The following is a 13,874-nucleotide window of genomic DNA, read 5'->3' as shown; positions in this document are numbered from 1 at the left end:
AAAAAAGAATGGTGCATTGGATTCAAAATAAATTTAGATTGAAATGATGAAACGTTATAGTAAGTGCTTTTTAATTTAATGAGTCTTATGTAATGCGAATCTGAATTACTCAAGTTAAGGGGAAAACGAAAATAAATACATTATTAGCCAAATGCATAAACGACCCATAAAGTTTACTCCAATTTTCATTTCGACCCCTCAATTTTGGTTATTACCTTGTGACTAGTGTGACATCATTTGCTTCATATGTGACAAATCAGACCAATAAAATAAAAACATGTCAGCAAAGAAGAAAATATGAAAAAGACACCTCACAAAATAATCCCTACCCCACACCCACTTTTCTCCTCCTCCTTATAGAAACACCACTGTCTGTGGTAGAGACGGAATCAAAATTTTAATTCTTTTATTGGATTTGAATCTTATAAACTACGACTTTAAGTGGTAATAACTTTTTTCTTGTCCAAGTCAATTTGTGCGCATCAAAATTAAAAGTATACCTTTAAGTGATAATAATTTTTTTTGTCTAGGATAGCTTGCGCGCATCTTAGATTAAACTTACGATTTTAAGTGATAATACCTTTTTTTTGTTCGGTCCAACTTGCGCTCACCTAAATTAAATACCATGCACCGAGCAGTAACAACAGATATAAGGTAGCTTTGTCCGAGGAGACTAGAACATGAGAAGTCGTAGTGTTCAACTCACTTCGTTGATCACTAGATTACATGTTTGGATGCTTTAAATGATAATAATTGAATTCTAAGTTTAATGTATATATAACGATTTATAAAACAAATACATTATTTAAACAAAAATTACTGAATTCGACCAAACATGTAACCAGATTTCTACCTCCCCATTGATTGCCTCGTTTCTTTCTAGTTTGAAACATATTAATGTAATGGATATAATTATCCAAACAGGCTTTTAAATTGTTGTTTCTGGTGAGGCCTATTTTTCTATTTGAATGTTATGATCCATTGTAAGGTATGAGACATGAGTCAATGGGGTTTAATGGAATTTTTTTTGTATGTTGTGCCTTAAGAGTTCTAATACCCGACCCAACTTGTTTGGGATTGAGCTATAGTAGCCATTATATATATCATCGTCAATGAAGTACCACGTTCCATCAAAGTCTTGGGACTCAATTATATTATCTCCAATAGTCTTATGAAGTTCTTAACAAACACACACTTCTCCAGATGTAAATACAATATACAAGACTTAAGAACAGGCTTTAAGCAAGAACAACAACAACAACGCATCAATCCCAAACAAGTTGGTGTCAGCTACGAGTACAAACATGAAAATTATCAAAGTGAAAATGTCGATCACATAGATTTGTATTTCGAATCTCCATTTAACTAACTAAAGTATGTACAATCATCAAAAGATCATCAAGAAGTGCTAAAAGCTTCTCTGTTATTATCTAAAAAGCCACAATTGACACTTAATAGAATAATAGTTGAGACTACAAAAGGAAACCCGATGATACTTATTGGCGCCGCGCCACTCATTATTGTTCTTGATCATTAGCTACATCTGCAAAACAGAACAAACGCAACTAAAAGCTACTTACTCAGTATCAAAATTTTGCTCTTCAATGGCCTAATATGCCACGATTTCACCATGCACCAGACAGATTTGGGAACAAAAGCAAAACGCAAAGAGTATATAAGTACTATGAATTGACAGTGTAAAAGATTTTCACATAGTCAGTGCATATAACTTAAATCCAAAGTACCAAGAAGATTCAAAAGGATTCCAACCTATTTGCCAAGATTGTCATGATTTCTGCTGAGTGAAACAAGGCTCCCAGAAAAATCGAATTTTATTGATGATCTGTAGCTATATTTCTTGCTACGTGGTCTCTCGGATAAAACCAGTTCGTCTACAGGAAGAGTCAACAATATAGCATCTCTGTTATCTCTCCAAGTGTTTGTTCTACAATGCTTCCTTCTGTTAGATAAAATAAAGGATAACGGTCATTTAGTCGTTTTTCAAGTCAAATAAACTGAATCCCAGAAGCCATAAAGAATGCCATATAAACCACGGAGCAACCAGAGTGGTCATTAAGGAGATTCAAAATATAACAAAGCAAAACACACAAAGAAGAGAAGGGGATTCAATATCTACTACATGTACACAAAAAATAAGAGTTACAGTAATAGTTAAAAACACACCTAAACTCTCACTTTTTTTGCGAGTTTCATATCTCAGCTATCCATTGTTTTCTTTTCTTACCTAAACTATCATTCCCTTTGGTATTAAAACATACTTCGATGCTGAGTTGATCAAATATTTGTTTCCAACTGACAACAGGCGTGTGTAGTCCAACTCAACATCGAGGTGTGTTTTATTACAAAGGGAGTGATAATTGAGGTATGAAACTAGCGAAAAGGTGATAGTTTAAGTGTGTGTTTTATCATTAAACTTGTATATGGAGTGTAATTTCCGACAAAGAGGATTCATACAGGGGAGGATGTACCATTATGGGTACGGTGTTCAATTGACCCCATAACGTTCGATGCAAAACATAAACTTATATGTAACAATTTACTAAAGCTGCAATGAATAATAGACATAATATTAAAAATATAATGTATTCAATGCTAAGAATATTGAACTCGTAGAATTTAAATCTTGAATCCACCTCAGACGTACCTATGATCTGCCTGGTGATTTTTATGATCGAAGCTCATACGTTCCTCCTCAGTAGTCACTTCATTCTCCAGATCAACAGTTACAACACCTTGGAGAATTCTATTCATCCAGGCACTACTACTCGAACACGAATCATCTTTAACTCTCCTCCATGAACCTCGATTCAACGAGTAAACCTCAGCATGCGAATCGAATTTCCTCTCATGTTGAACTACCCTCACTACTTTGTAATCATTGCTTTTTGGAGCAAATCCGAACCCGAAACCAACAGCAACATATCCCATTTGAACATTTGGTTTAGGCAAATGTTTGAATTCATTCGTTAAAGGATTCCATAAGTAAGCAAAAGTAACATGAGAAGATACAGGCCCAATAATACAGATAATTCCATTAACAGGCTCCAATAGCATGAATTCTAGGGATTGCAATTCGATCGGAATTTTAAATCTACGAATCCCGCGAAGCCACAATTCGTCAGCATTTGTCGTCAGTGTGTATATCTTATCGGAAACTTGATCCAAATGAACGGCGATTTCACGTGTTAATAACAGAGTACGCCACGATTTGCAGACGGATCGGAATTGAAAGAGGGATTTCATTGATAATCGGGTGAGGATATTGATTTGGATGTCTATTGTCAGATCAATGAGGTTTGTTTCCCTTTGATGCGACGACGACGATGAGGAAGGAGTAATTTCTGTGATTTTTTCGTCTTTCACAGCATTCATCAATGGTGGAATTTTAGTTTTTTTCTCCATTGTTGATGATAATATAGCAGGAACCATAAGAAAAAAAAAGTTCAGTAAATAATTTTCCATGACCAAATTTTTGTGATTTTAAAAGCATTTGAGTGAATAGTTTAACTCTTTTAAACTATCAGCATTTTGCGTGTTTAATACCTAAACTATTGGGTATTTCTGTTACTCAAGATTATAACTCACTATTAGAAATATGTAACATAGGACGGTTACGGGTTAACTTGGCTTTCATTGACAACTGTGACATTTAACTTTGGATTTGTACAAATATGCGCTTAAACTTGTATAAAACTGAATAAATAGATATTTCGTCCTACATGATGTTCTATATGACAATTTTGTGTTCTACGTGACCTGTTAACTGTATTATGTCGCATAGAACACATGTGTCTAATTGTTTAGTTTTCTGCAAGTTTAAGTGTCTTTTTGTACACATCCAACGTTGAAGGAAATAGATGACAGCTGAAACTAAATTAAAGGTATATTTATTTATTATGCCAAAAAAACATGTTAAATATGTGACAAAATATTTAGTATAACTTGTTGAGAGACGAGTGTGAGCTAGATGGAAAAAAAAAACTCTTAAAAAATGAGTCTATATGACACAATGAATTCAGGGTTCTCCCAATAGTTTGGATATGAAACTTGCAAATAAAGGATAATTTATAGGAATTTCGACATGTTTACTCAAACTTTATTCCGCATGTACTTGGAACTATTTTGGAGGAATTTTGCGAGCGTTATGCGAACACTCGATAGTTCAGTTATTGAAAAATGATGATAGTTTAGGAGGTTATTTTACTTATTCACTCTATTTTAATCAAATCGATAATTTCATCTTGATGGTCCTCGTAATTTTTATCTAAACAAAATTTAATCTTAGATTAATTAAAAATTATTTCTTATTCGCATTTATATAGAAAATATATGTTATAATTAGCTTATTTTTAGAACTAAATATTATTTCTCGAATATGAAGTAATAATACAAATATATGTCATAAGAATCAAGAGTTCGTGGAGCAACTGTTGCTAGATCGCGATCTTATTAACAACTATCGCGATCAAGTTGCAAGTTTATCAACAGACTTCACGAAAGGTACATAAACTTTCATCGAGGTATTGTGAACCCTTAGAGTTCCAACCCCAACTTGTTTGAGATTGATTTGTAGTCGTTGTTTATATCACCATCAAGGAAAGTTCTTAACAAACACACATTTCTCATGACACAAAACTTATGAACATGCTTAAGCAATCTACCGCCAGTTACTAGAACAAGAACAACGACAAAAATAACTATGCCTCAGTCTCAAACAAATACTTTAGGTCAACTACAAGAATTGAATGTAACTTATAAAAGTGAAAATGTAGATTATACAGATTTTTCAAGGTCCACAAAATCATTAAACTAAATTTTTTGCGTGCGTATGTTTATAACAACTAAATGAGATTTAAACGTCAAACGTCAATATATATATAACAACACGTCAACACCTCACTATAACAATCATGGAATGTTCAGACAAACGTTATGCTTAATGAGCCTTTGACAACACAGCTCCAGAAACATTTGGGGAACAAAAGCTAAATTGCAAAGAACTTAAGTTCTATAAACCGAAAATGTAAAAGTTTCTTCATGCAGTCAGTGTATAAAACTTAAATCCAAAATACCGACAATTTTCAAAAGGATTCCCGCCTATTAGCCAAGATCGCCGTGACGTTAGTTGGGTGGAAAAAGTCTCCCAGTAAAAGCAAATCCTTCTGAAGAATATCCATATTCTGATCTTCCACATAGAACTAGATCATCTACAGGAAATGTTAACCATATAACATGCATTTCATTGCTCCAAGTGATTGTTTTACAATGATTCCTGTTAGATAAAAAAAAGAAGAAGGCATTTCGATCATCTACTCGTTTTTCAAGTCGATAAACTGAATCCTGAAATTCAGTGGCGGAGCTAGAGAGAGCAAGGTTTGTCAGAAAATTACACTATATATATACAAGGTCAAAATCATGTTATTTTGTATAGTATAAGATGTTGAATGACACTTGACGCTTTCATGTGTTCACTTTTATTTTGAGATAATGGTCAAAAACATACCTGAACTGTCATTTTTTTGCTCAACTATTAGTTGTTCCCTTTTCCTAGCTCAATTATAGTTCAGGTAGTGAAAGGGAACAACTGATAGTTGGGGTGTGAAACTCTTGAAAAAAATGGTGCAAATGTGCTTCTGACTATTAACTCATTTATTTTTTTTTAAAAAATTCTAGCTCTGTCATTGCTGAAAACAATAAGGAATGTCATATGCATACCAACAATTCGCGTCAACAATCACTTCCTTATCCAGATCAATAGTAAGAGGACGAGGACGAGCATGACGATTGGCACTAACATCCCTCTCTTTTTCCATGATTTCATTACACGAGCACGAATCACTAACCCTTCTCCAAGAATCGCTATTCATAGAGTAAATTTCAATCCGAAAATCGAGTTTTCACTCATGTTGAAGTACCCTCACTACTTTGTAATCATTAGTCTTAGGAACAAATCCAAAGCCAAAGTTAACAACAAGATATGACAAATGAACAATTGGCTTAGGTAAAGCTTTGTATTCATTAGGTAAAGGGTTCCATAAATACACATAAGAAACAAATGATTTAAAAGGTCCACAAATACAGAGTATTCCTTTAACAGGGCTCAATAACATGAAATCTAAGGATTTCAATTCAAATGGAATCTTAAATCTCCAAATGATCACCTCGCGAAGAGACGAGGCATCAGTGTTCCTCATCAATGTGTAGTTTTTATTAGAGATTTTGTTTACATGAATAGATATTTCGCGTGTGGATAATAGTAACACAGAACGCCATGATTTGCAAATGCAATGGAACCTGAAGAGAGATCTAACTTGTAATTTGTTGATGATTTTGATTATAATGTCGAACGGGAGATGAGGAAGGTTTTGATTATTAGTTTTTTCCTCCATTGATGAAAATCTCCATATATGACGATGAAATTGTGCAAAATGAATTCAGAAGTAAAGAAAATGATCCTAAAACCAGGGCACCATTTAAGGTACATATATTTACGGGGTGAAGTAGTAAATACTCTTTTTATTCTTCATGTCTTGGGTTCGAGTACTGAATATATAATGACTTTTGGTAAGAAGAGCTTTACTTGACCTCATAAATTTAGATTAGTCGACCCCAAAACATCCTTGGGAAACCAAAAATAAAGAAAAGGTACATTTATAATTTCATCAAATCAAATAATATAATCGTATTTTATTCATTATTATGTTTTTATATAAGTACATTTAATCTTGAATTAATTAAAATATACGTCTTTTGATGATTCGTTTACATAGGAAATATGTTATGTTTAGATTACTATATTTGAAATCTCAATAAAGCATGTTCTTAAAGATGATTTTCTATTGTAGAACATTAATTTGTATGTGGACAAGACTATTGTGAAAATATGTGTCGTGTACTACTATTTTCCAACGATTAGATATTCTTGTTTTCTCGAGGTAGAGTTTGTTTTGTAATAAGAGAGCATCATTCTAAGGTAATTAATTCGCAAAAACTAAAAAGTCGATAGATATGCAAAAAGATAAAATCTTGAATATCTCCCATTGAACCTTTACCATTCCACCATACCCTTTGACGATAAAATTTGAAGTAAAAGAGGGAGGGGGAATGAAACAATACCAATTTTTTTTTATACATAACTTTCTTTATTCACAAATTAGGTATACAAAATAGTAAAAACAACTTAGGCTATGATTTTTTACTTTTGTTACATCACTCACATTAACACACAAAAAAAGGACCAAATTGCATTTTATATAGAAAAATTGTATAATATTTAGTTGTTTTCTAATGGTAATAGGACATTTTTGCGATATTCTGCCAAACCCCATAATGGATATATATTTCTGTATGCTGCATAATGCAACATGCAATTCTTCATAAAAACTCCAGTAATTTCCTGCACATATATGTGTTAAAAAAAGGTCAGATAATATCAAATCTTTTGATAATAAGACTATTTTTTTTATAACCAAGAAATTCTTGAGAGCCAGTGGGGCATGGTTTTGTCTATAATAGAGTTTTGTGATGTATGCCTAATTCACACATCACACTAGACCATGATAAAACTGACTTCATATTCCATCCTTCCTAATTTATGTGATGTATTTTCCTTTTCAGTCTGTTCCAGAAAGCATAGTTAGAAACAATTTAGCTTAAATTTTCTATTTTTTTTTTGTTATTAATGAGATGATTTAAAGAAACACAAATATTTGTAGCTTGTTTTTAGACAATAAGTTTTAAAAGTATTTTTTACTTTCGTAATCTCGTGTCCAGTTAAAGTGTGTCACATAAAATGAAACGAGGAGAGTAATGTCTATTTTGTTTACATTCAGTTTTTGGTAGTTTGAAAGAGCTTTTTCCCTTTAACAATCAATATCAATCAAACACAACTCGATCTTAAACTAGTTTGTATCGACTATATGAATCTTCTATCCGTTTTGTTTAAATCCCGTCCATTTCAATCCTTTGTTTAGCTTGTAATTTACAGAGTGATTACCTGCTGTGGGAAGTCACCATCTTCCATCTGAGAATTAATCAACAGCTTTGCTGCGCGGTGGAGGGGCCTTGGATCTCTATCAACCTGTCCAAATGAGGAAGTTGGTAAATAACTCTTGAACAAGAATTTTTTTACTATGATGGTGAATAAATTTAGCATTTTACTACTAGTAACAAGGAATTCACCTGGCCAGAGTGAATCAATCCCATCAATGCCCATGCAGTTTGTACAAGATTTGAGTCATTTGTTTCGAGTTCCCTATATACCTGTTTTGATCAAATACAAAACTCAGTCACAGTGGCTTTTCAACAGTCATCTAACTAGAAATTTCATAATGTAGGTGTCTAGGTGATCATTTTCTAAGTTGGAATGTTCCACTGATAAAGTGGAGACGAGTTGAGGTTTCTAGATGTGCATACTCAAATTTGGAGTGTTCAGTTGCCAATTGAGGCCAAGTTTAAGTGTCTATCTTCATATTGAGAACCTTCAGTGTTATATTCATTGCATATTGGAATGAAATGGTTTGAAATGAAGCAGGATGGATCTTACCTCAGATAGCCGACCCTAACTATGTAAAGATCGAGACATTGTTGTTGTTACTGTCGTTCTTTAACGGGGGGAAGGGGTGTGGAATTTAAAAATAATGCATCAGACTTTAGATGCAGATAACTTAAATGTGCTGACAGAGAAGTCCTGAGGAAGGACTTTTACTTTTACTTTACCTTGTCTGGGCAAGAACGGTAGCTTTCACCCCAACCACCATCGGACCTTTGTGTTCTTAGCAGAAATTCAACGCCTTTACGAACAGCTGCACAGTTGTTGTAGGACTTGCCTGCTGCAGCAAGCCCTCCAAGAGCAAACCAGGAACCATATGTGAAGCAAACACCCCAGTTACCATACCTGTTAACATGATTACTCCTGTCATATGTTATCGAACTATATGTTGTAAGTTCAAGAGCTCGGAAAAGAAATATAATATACCATGAACCATCAGGCATTTGTACATCTTCAAGATATTTAACAGCATTATCAATGAATATGTTAATCTCCTTGGTTCTGTGTCCGGGGTACAGCTTCTTAAACAGAACAAGTGCTTGAATTGATGAGGCAGTGCATTCGACATACCTGGATTGACATTTAATCAGTGTCGAGCTGTAAAACAGAGACTAACAGGAAAAGGGAAAGAGAGAGGAACTATAATGATCTTACTCATGCTCAATGACAATGTCCGCAAAAAATTCAGTAGGATTGAGCAGCTGTCAGTGAATAAAACAGAACAAGAAAGTTAAAATGGTTGAAGGTTTTTAACAATCTTGAAATAAATCACAGAAATTGGAATATTGTGTTACCTCCAAATACTCAGAGGCTCCTGCAGGTTCCCATGCTGCTAAACCGCCATTTTTGCTCTGCGATTTTATTTAAAATGGATCTCAGTATAACTTTAAGATATAGGTTTCTCTTGAATTTTTTTGCAAAAGCAGAAAACAACTTCAGTGATTAATGATTTGAGGGCACATCTTTCAGTGTTTACCTGTAATGAAAGAATAACATTCACCGAGTCATACAGTCGCCCTGGTTCCATTGCCTGACCGACTAATTCACGAGGCATTGTAGAGAACAGAAGGCAGCACTAGACAAACAAAAGTTAAGGAAAAATTAGGCAAACTTTCCAGCAATCATCTTACCATTTGTCAGCAAATTACAAGAAATTGAACTTTGAGATACCTTTAATGCTTCAGCAGTGCAATCAGAGACTTGCCATCCATGATCTTGATCTGAAAAAGTCCACGATCCTTTTGAGATATGTCGATACATCCCTTTGAAATCACCAGAAGGATTGTCCGTCACCTATGAGAAGACTCTCACAGTGTAAGACTTAGTTGAAACAAAACCATTTTAACAAAGTTCTCGTTATTTAAGTATCCAAACCTGAGATTGTTTTATAAAGTCATGTCCTTTCCTAAGAGTATCTGCTATCTCATCATTCATCTCACTGGCCAATAGTGCTTGAATAGCAAAACCGGTATCCCATTCTTGACTACCAAAACTCTGAAATTCAATGACAAATACTCGCCTATTCAGTAACAACAGATCCCATTCTTACTTATTCTGGTTTGTCAAATAGTATAATTCAGATTTACAGACCTGCATTTTCATTCCATCTTCAGCTACCCATAAATAATCAGGGATCCTAGCAAGATGTTTTTTGAAATAATCGCCGTTAGGATCCTCGACCCAACAAGCAAGCATGCACAATACCTACACCATCCAAGTGTTTCATCAGTGTCTAACAATAGAAATCAACAACAAAATGCAGGTAATTCTGTAATCTGTTCAAAATGATTTAGTTGCCATACTTTTTCGACACATCCAATGGTGATGTATCGACTATTCTCGTCTTCATAGTGTATGTGTTTCATGGTAACTTCAAGAGCTTTGTTTCTCAGCTTGTTGAAAGGCCAACGGGTCAATAGAGGCTCGGTACATATGTAGAGACTGTCCCACATCAAATCTTGAACCAATGGATGAGGGTAATAGAGATCCTCCTGCAGCAACAAGTTTGTGTTTGAGCATTTGTAGAAGATGGTATGATGTAGTGTTATGAATATTTAGGGAATGATCGATTCACAGGGCGATATATAAATCAGCTCGTTAAAGGGAGGCAGAAACCTTAGAATTCATTAAAAGAGAACTCCGATCTCTTCAGCTCTTCAAAGGGAGACTGAAACCTTAGAGTTCAATGGAAGAGAGAACTCTAATCTCCTGCTTTTTGCTGAATTATGACTTACTGATTTATTCATCAAAAATCCCTTTAAATAGGAGTCTTATTACATCAATAGGAAGTCTAATTCTAATGAAAGTAGGAGACCTAAATCCTATTCGAAACTAATAACTATAACTTAACCTAATCCTTATGAAATTCTGAAACATAAATCCTATTCTAGAATAATAAATAAAACAACTAAAAATATAATTAAATACTTAATTTAAGGGCTTCCAATTCATCCACAACATGTAGACACTAACTTCAACACTGAGGACTCATTTGGTTCGTAAACAAAGTTATACAGGGATAAATACTACCAAACTTTATGTCGTAATCAAACGACCTTTGATAGTCATACCTTTGCACATACATGGCGCACTTTTTTCCAGTTAATTTCATTGTATGGTTGATCATATAACTCTTCCCTCAGTTGCAAAATGAGAGGCGTGATTGGACCAACAAATCTCTTCCCATAGAGGTAAGACATCGGCATGTAGACCATTCGACAGTAACACCACATTTTTGCTGCATTTAAGTTAAGTGTCAAAATAGGAGGTAGATCGAAATGCTGCATAGCAAATCATGAAAAAAATATATTAACCAACCTGGATGCACGGGAAGAAAAGATGGAAGAATCCAAAACTCAGGTGGCATTGGATTGGTTCCTATCCATTCAAAAACTCCAAGAATCTGATTGAAAGATGGGGAAATTTCTCAGCACAAGAATACAACGTTGCTCGAACCCTCCAAAAATGTTGCCGCGCCCATGCCAGATCCTCCAAAACTGAACTACTTTTGGAGAATCCAACACACACACGACGACATTTTTGAAGAGTCTGAGCAAACATAGCAAGAAAACATACATGACACTAGAAGGTTACTTGACAAGGGGGAATGATATAATTCACTTAGTTTAACATGAAATACGTAACCATCCACTATCTGTTATAACATGTTAAAATATATTGATAGGATATAGACTTTGTACACAATCATTGTATATAAGTTAAATCATAGTCATACCGAGAGCCATGTTTTTCCCCAAGAAGGAATTGCGGTGACACTACCATGATCAAGAATCCATTTCCTTGCTCTAGCACACGCATTATTTACACCGCCATCTGGTCCTTCTCCAAGGATCCTCATGCAAATGTAACTCAGAGCTGTACAGAACATAGTACTGTGGCCTTCTATGTGCAAACCCCATCCACCATCTTCGTTCTGAAACAACGTCAGCAATTCAGAAATGAGTTTAAGTTCTATACACTCATGACATCGTACACTATCTATACTAATCTTATATTGGTGACATAAAGATGCTTAAAAATTTAACTCATACACATCGCCATTGTATATAAGTTAAATTCTTTAGGAATCAACAAAGTAGATTTTGATAGAACAGTATACTCATTGTGACATTACGTCGTATACCTGATGACAATATAAATACCGAAGAATTTCCTTTCGATGTTCAGCTGGGAATACAGTATTAAGATGCCCAGTGATATACATACACATGACCTGAATTTCAGGGTAAAAATTAGCTTTAGCATATCCAAGTTCCAATTATGCAAAGAAAAGGAAGTAAACATTAACTTATGATAGTTACTATCAAAGGTGGATCCAATGTTTCACAACAAATTCATCTGAACTCAATATTTCGACAGATTTTTATGCGAAAACTCACAAAAATTCCAACAAATATTAGATCTAAAAATAAACTTAAAAAGTGCTTTTCTAGGATTAATACATAGATAAACACTTTAACTCGGCCCTCAACAGACAACAAAGCACTCCAACTTTCGGTATACACGTTAGATACCTCAACTCATCGCCATCGTATCAATTGAACACAACTTACAAAATAATCATCTAGAAACCTTCAAAATTTATGTGTCACGTCAGCATCATCAGATGTCCACGAGACATTGGAAATGAGTTAAAGTGTTTAGTTGTCAGTTGACGCCAAATTAAACTGTCTAGATGTGTACTCTCAAAGTTAAATATTGCTTACTTGATAAGGTCAAATTTATTCGTCTACTACATAAAAAATTATTTATAATTATCTTATATGTGATCTGATCGCGTAAATATAAAAAAAACTTACCAAAGGTGGAAGAAAAAACAAAGGACCAGCATTTTCAGCAGGCCAATGACCATCACTAGCCTGTAAAGCTGAGAAGAAATTAACTGCTCTATGCAATGCAATTGTAGCAACTTCATGACTAATTTCTTCATCTTCTTCAACTTTTACTGCTGGAATTATTTGTTTGAAATTTTTCTCTCCAAGAAACTGTAAAAAAAAAGAAATTGTTAGTGAAATTTAATTTGCTAAAAAAGATTATTTTTTACTTAATTTTTTTCAGGTTACTAATTTCACTTATTATGATTTTATCATTTGTAAGTACTCGAATGAAATTATTTTTTAGGAAGCGTTTTACTCTGCGGTCGAATCATTAATGTTTAATTTGAATATATTGTATAGAGTATTTCAACGTAGCTTTGACCGAATTCTTTCTTTCTATATTATAATGGATGATAAAAACATGTTGACTCTACCAATTCAATTTAGTTTTATTAAATAATAATCACTACTTGAAGTCAAACATTCGATGATATCGAACATTAGAACTTTCTTTTTTTCCTATTAAATTTAGATTTGTGTGTTATAAAGTTTGTTGATTTTTTTTTGGAACTCCAGTATAACCCGCAGCCGCTACAATCTCTGTCATAGCCTCTGCCCTTCGGGTGGGTAAACCCCCTACTGTGTCGTAACCTGCAAATCACACTGGGGATGTAAATCGCACTAGGCAAACCATATGTGACAGATTCGACTTAGAAAACATTGAGGGGGATCGATACCGGGTCATTCGTGTGGATGACATGGCTCAGTTTCAGCTTGAACTCAAAATAAATAGTTAAGGAGGGAGGAATCACAACTATATTATTTATTATTGTTGTTGGTTTATATTATTTATTATTGTTACTAATCCACAAAGTATATTAGGGTCTTCCTCAAATAAACTTCATTTTTTTTGTCTTTCTCCCTTGTCTTTCAAGTCTTAATTGGACATCTTTTTCATATACCCC

General features: G+C 34.1%; 2 protein-coding genes across 3 annotated transcripts in view; both read right to left on the bottom strand.

The window, feature by feature from the left end:
* Positions 1–1,770: 1,770 nt before the first annotated feature.
* On the bottom strand, positions 1,771–3,423 carry LOC102600782 (putative F-box protein At1g47790). Its single transcript, XM_006364853.1, has 2 exons — positions 2,666–3,423; positions 1,771–1,960 (listed from the first exon to the last, which is right to left on the bottom strand). Exons 1-2 carry the CDS (start codon positions 3,421–3,423, stop codon positions 1,771–1,773), a joined length of 948 nt encoding a protein of 315 aa, XP_006364915.1.
* Positions 3,424–7,164: 3,741 nt separating this feature from the next.
* The window catches only part of LOC102592553 (beta-amyrin synthase), a 7,957-nt gene continuing 1,247 nt past the window's right edge, over positions 7,165–13,874 (bottom strand). For both annotated transcript variants that reach the window (XM_006364828.2, XM_015304186.1), the window contains exons 3-19: positions 12,892–13,077; positions 12,216–12,305; positions 11,808–12,005; positions 11,390–11,474; positions 11,143–11,309; positions 10,375–10,563; positions 10,163–10,276; positions 9,947–10,066; positions 9,743–9,865; positions 9,549–9,647; positions 9,367–9,423; positions 9,227–9,273; positions 8,999–9,142; positions 8,740–8,917; positions 8,203–8,283; positions 8,018–8,101; positions 7,165–7,417 (exon numbers count right to left, since the gene is read on the bottom strand). In XM_006364828.2, the coding sequence (XP_006364890.1) occupies positions 7,295–7,417; positions 8,018–8,101; positions 8,203–8,283; positions 8,740–8,917; positions 8,999–9,142; positions 9,227–9,273; positions 9,367–9,423; positions 9,549–9,647; positions 9,743–9,865; positions 9,947–10,066; positions 10,163–10,276; positions 10,375–10,563; positions 11,143–11,309; positions 11,390–11,474; positions 11,808–12,005; positions 12,216–12,305; positions 12,892–13,077 (2,085 nt within the window). In that variant the 3' untranslated portion in view covers positions 7,165–7,294. The remainder of the gene's footprint in view (positions 7,418–8,017; positions 8,102–8,202; positions 8,284–8,739; positions 8,918–8,998; positions 9,143–9,226; positions 9,274–9,366; positions 9,424–9,548; positions 9,648–9,742; positions 9,866–9,946; positions 10,067–10,162; positions 10,277–10,374; positions 10,564–11,142; positions 11,310–11,389; positions 11,475–11,807; positions 12,006–12,215; positions 12,306–12,891; positions 13,078–13,874) is intronic.

The sequence above is a fragment of the Solanum tuberosum genome, unplaced genomic scaffold (genome assembly GCF_000226075.1).
Source record: "Solanum tuberosum cultivar DM 1-3 516 R44 unplaced genomic scaffold, SolTub_3.0 scf00511, whole genome shotgun sequence".
In the NCBI taxonomy this organism is placed as follows: Eukaryota; Viridiplantae; Streptophyta; class Magnoliopsida; order Solanales; family Solanaceae; genus Solanum; species Solanum tuberosum.
Note: the sequence above shows the minus strand (reverse complement) of the source record. Positions and strands in the feature narration are given on the sequence as shown.

Excerpts from the sequence above, each read along its gene's own strand:
- LOC102600782 (XM_006364853.1), bottom strand. The coding sequence starts at position 3,423 with ATGGAGAAAAAAACTAAAATTCCACCATTGATGAATGCTGTGAAAGAC. Across the intron at positions 1,961-2,665 it reads AATCACCAGGCAGATCATAG|AAGGAAGCATTGTAGAACAA; the intron begins GTACGTCTGAGG and ends TTTATCTAACAG.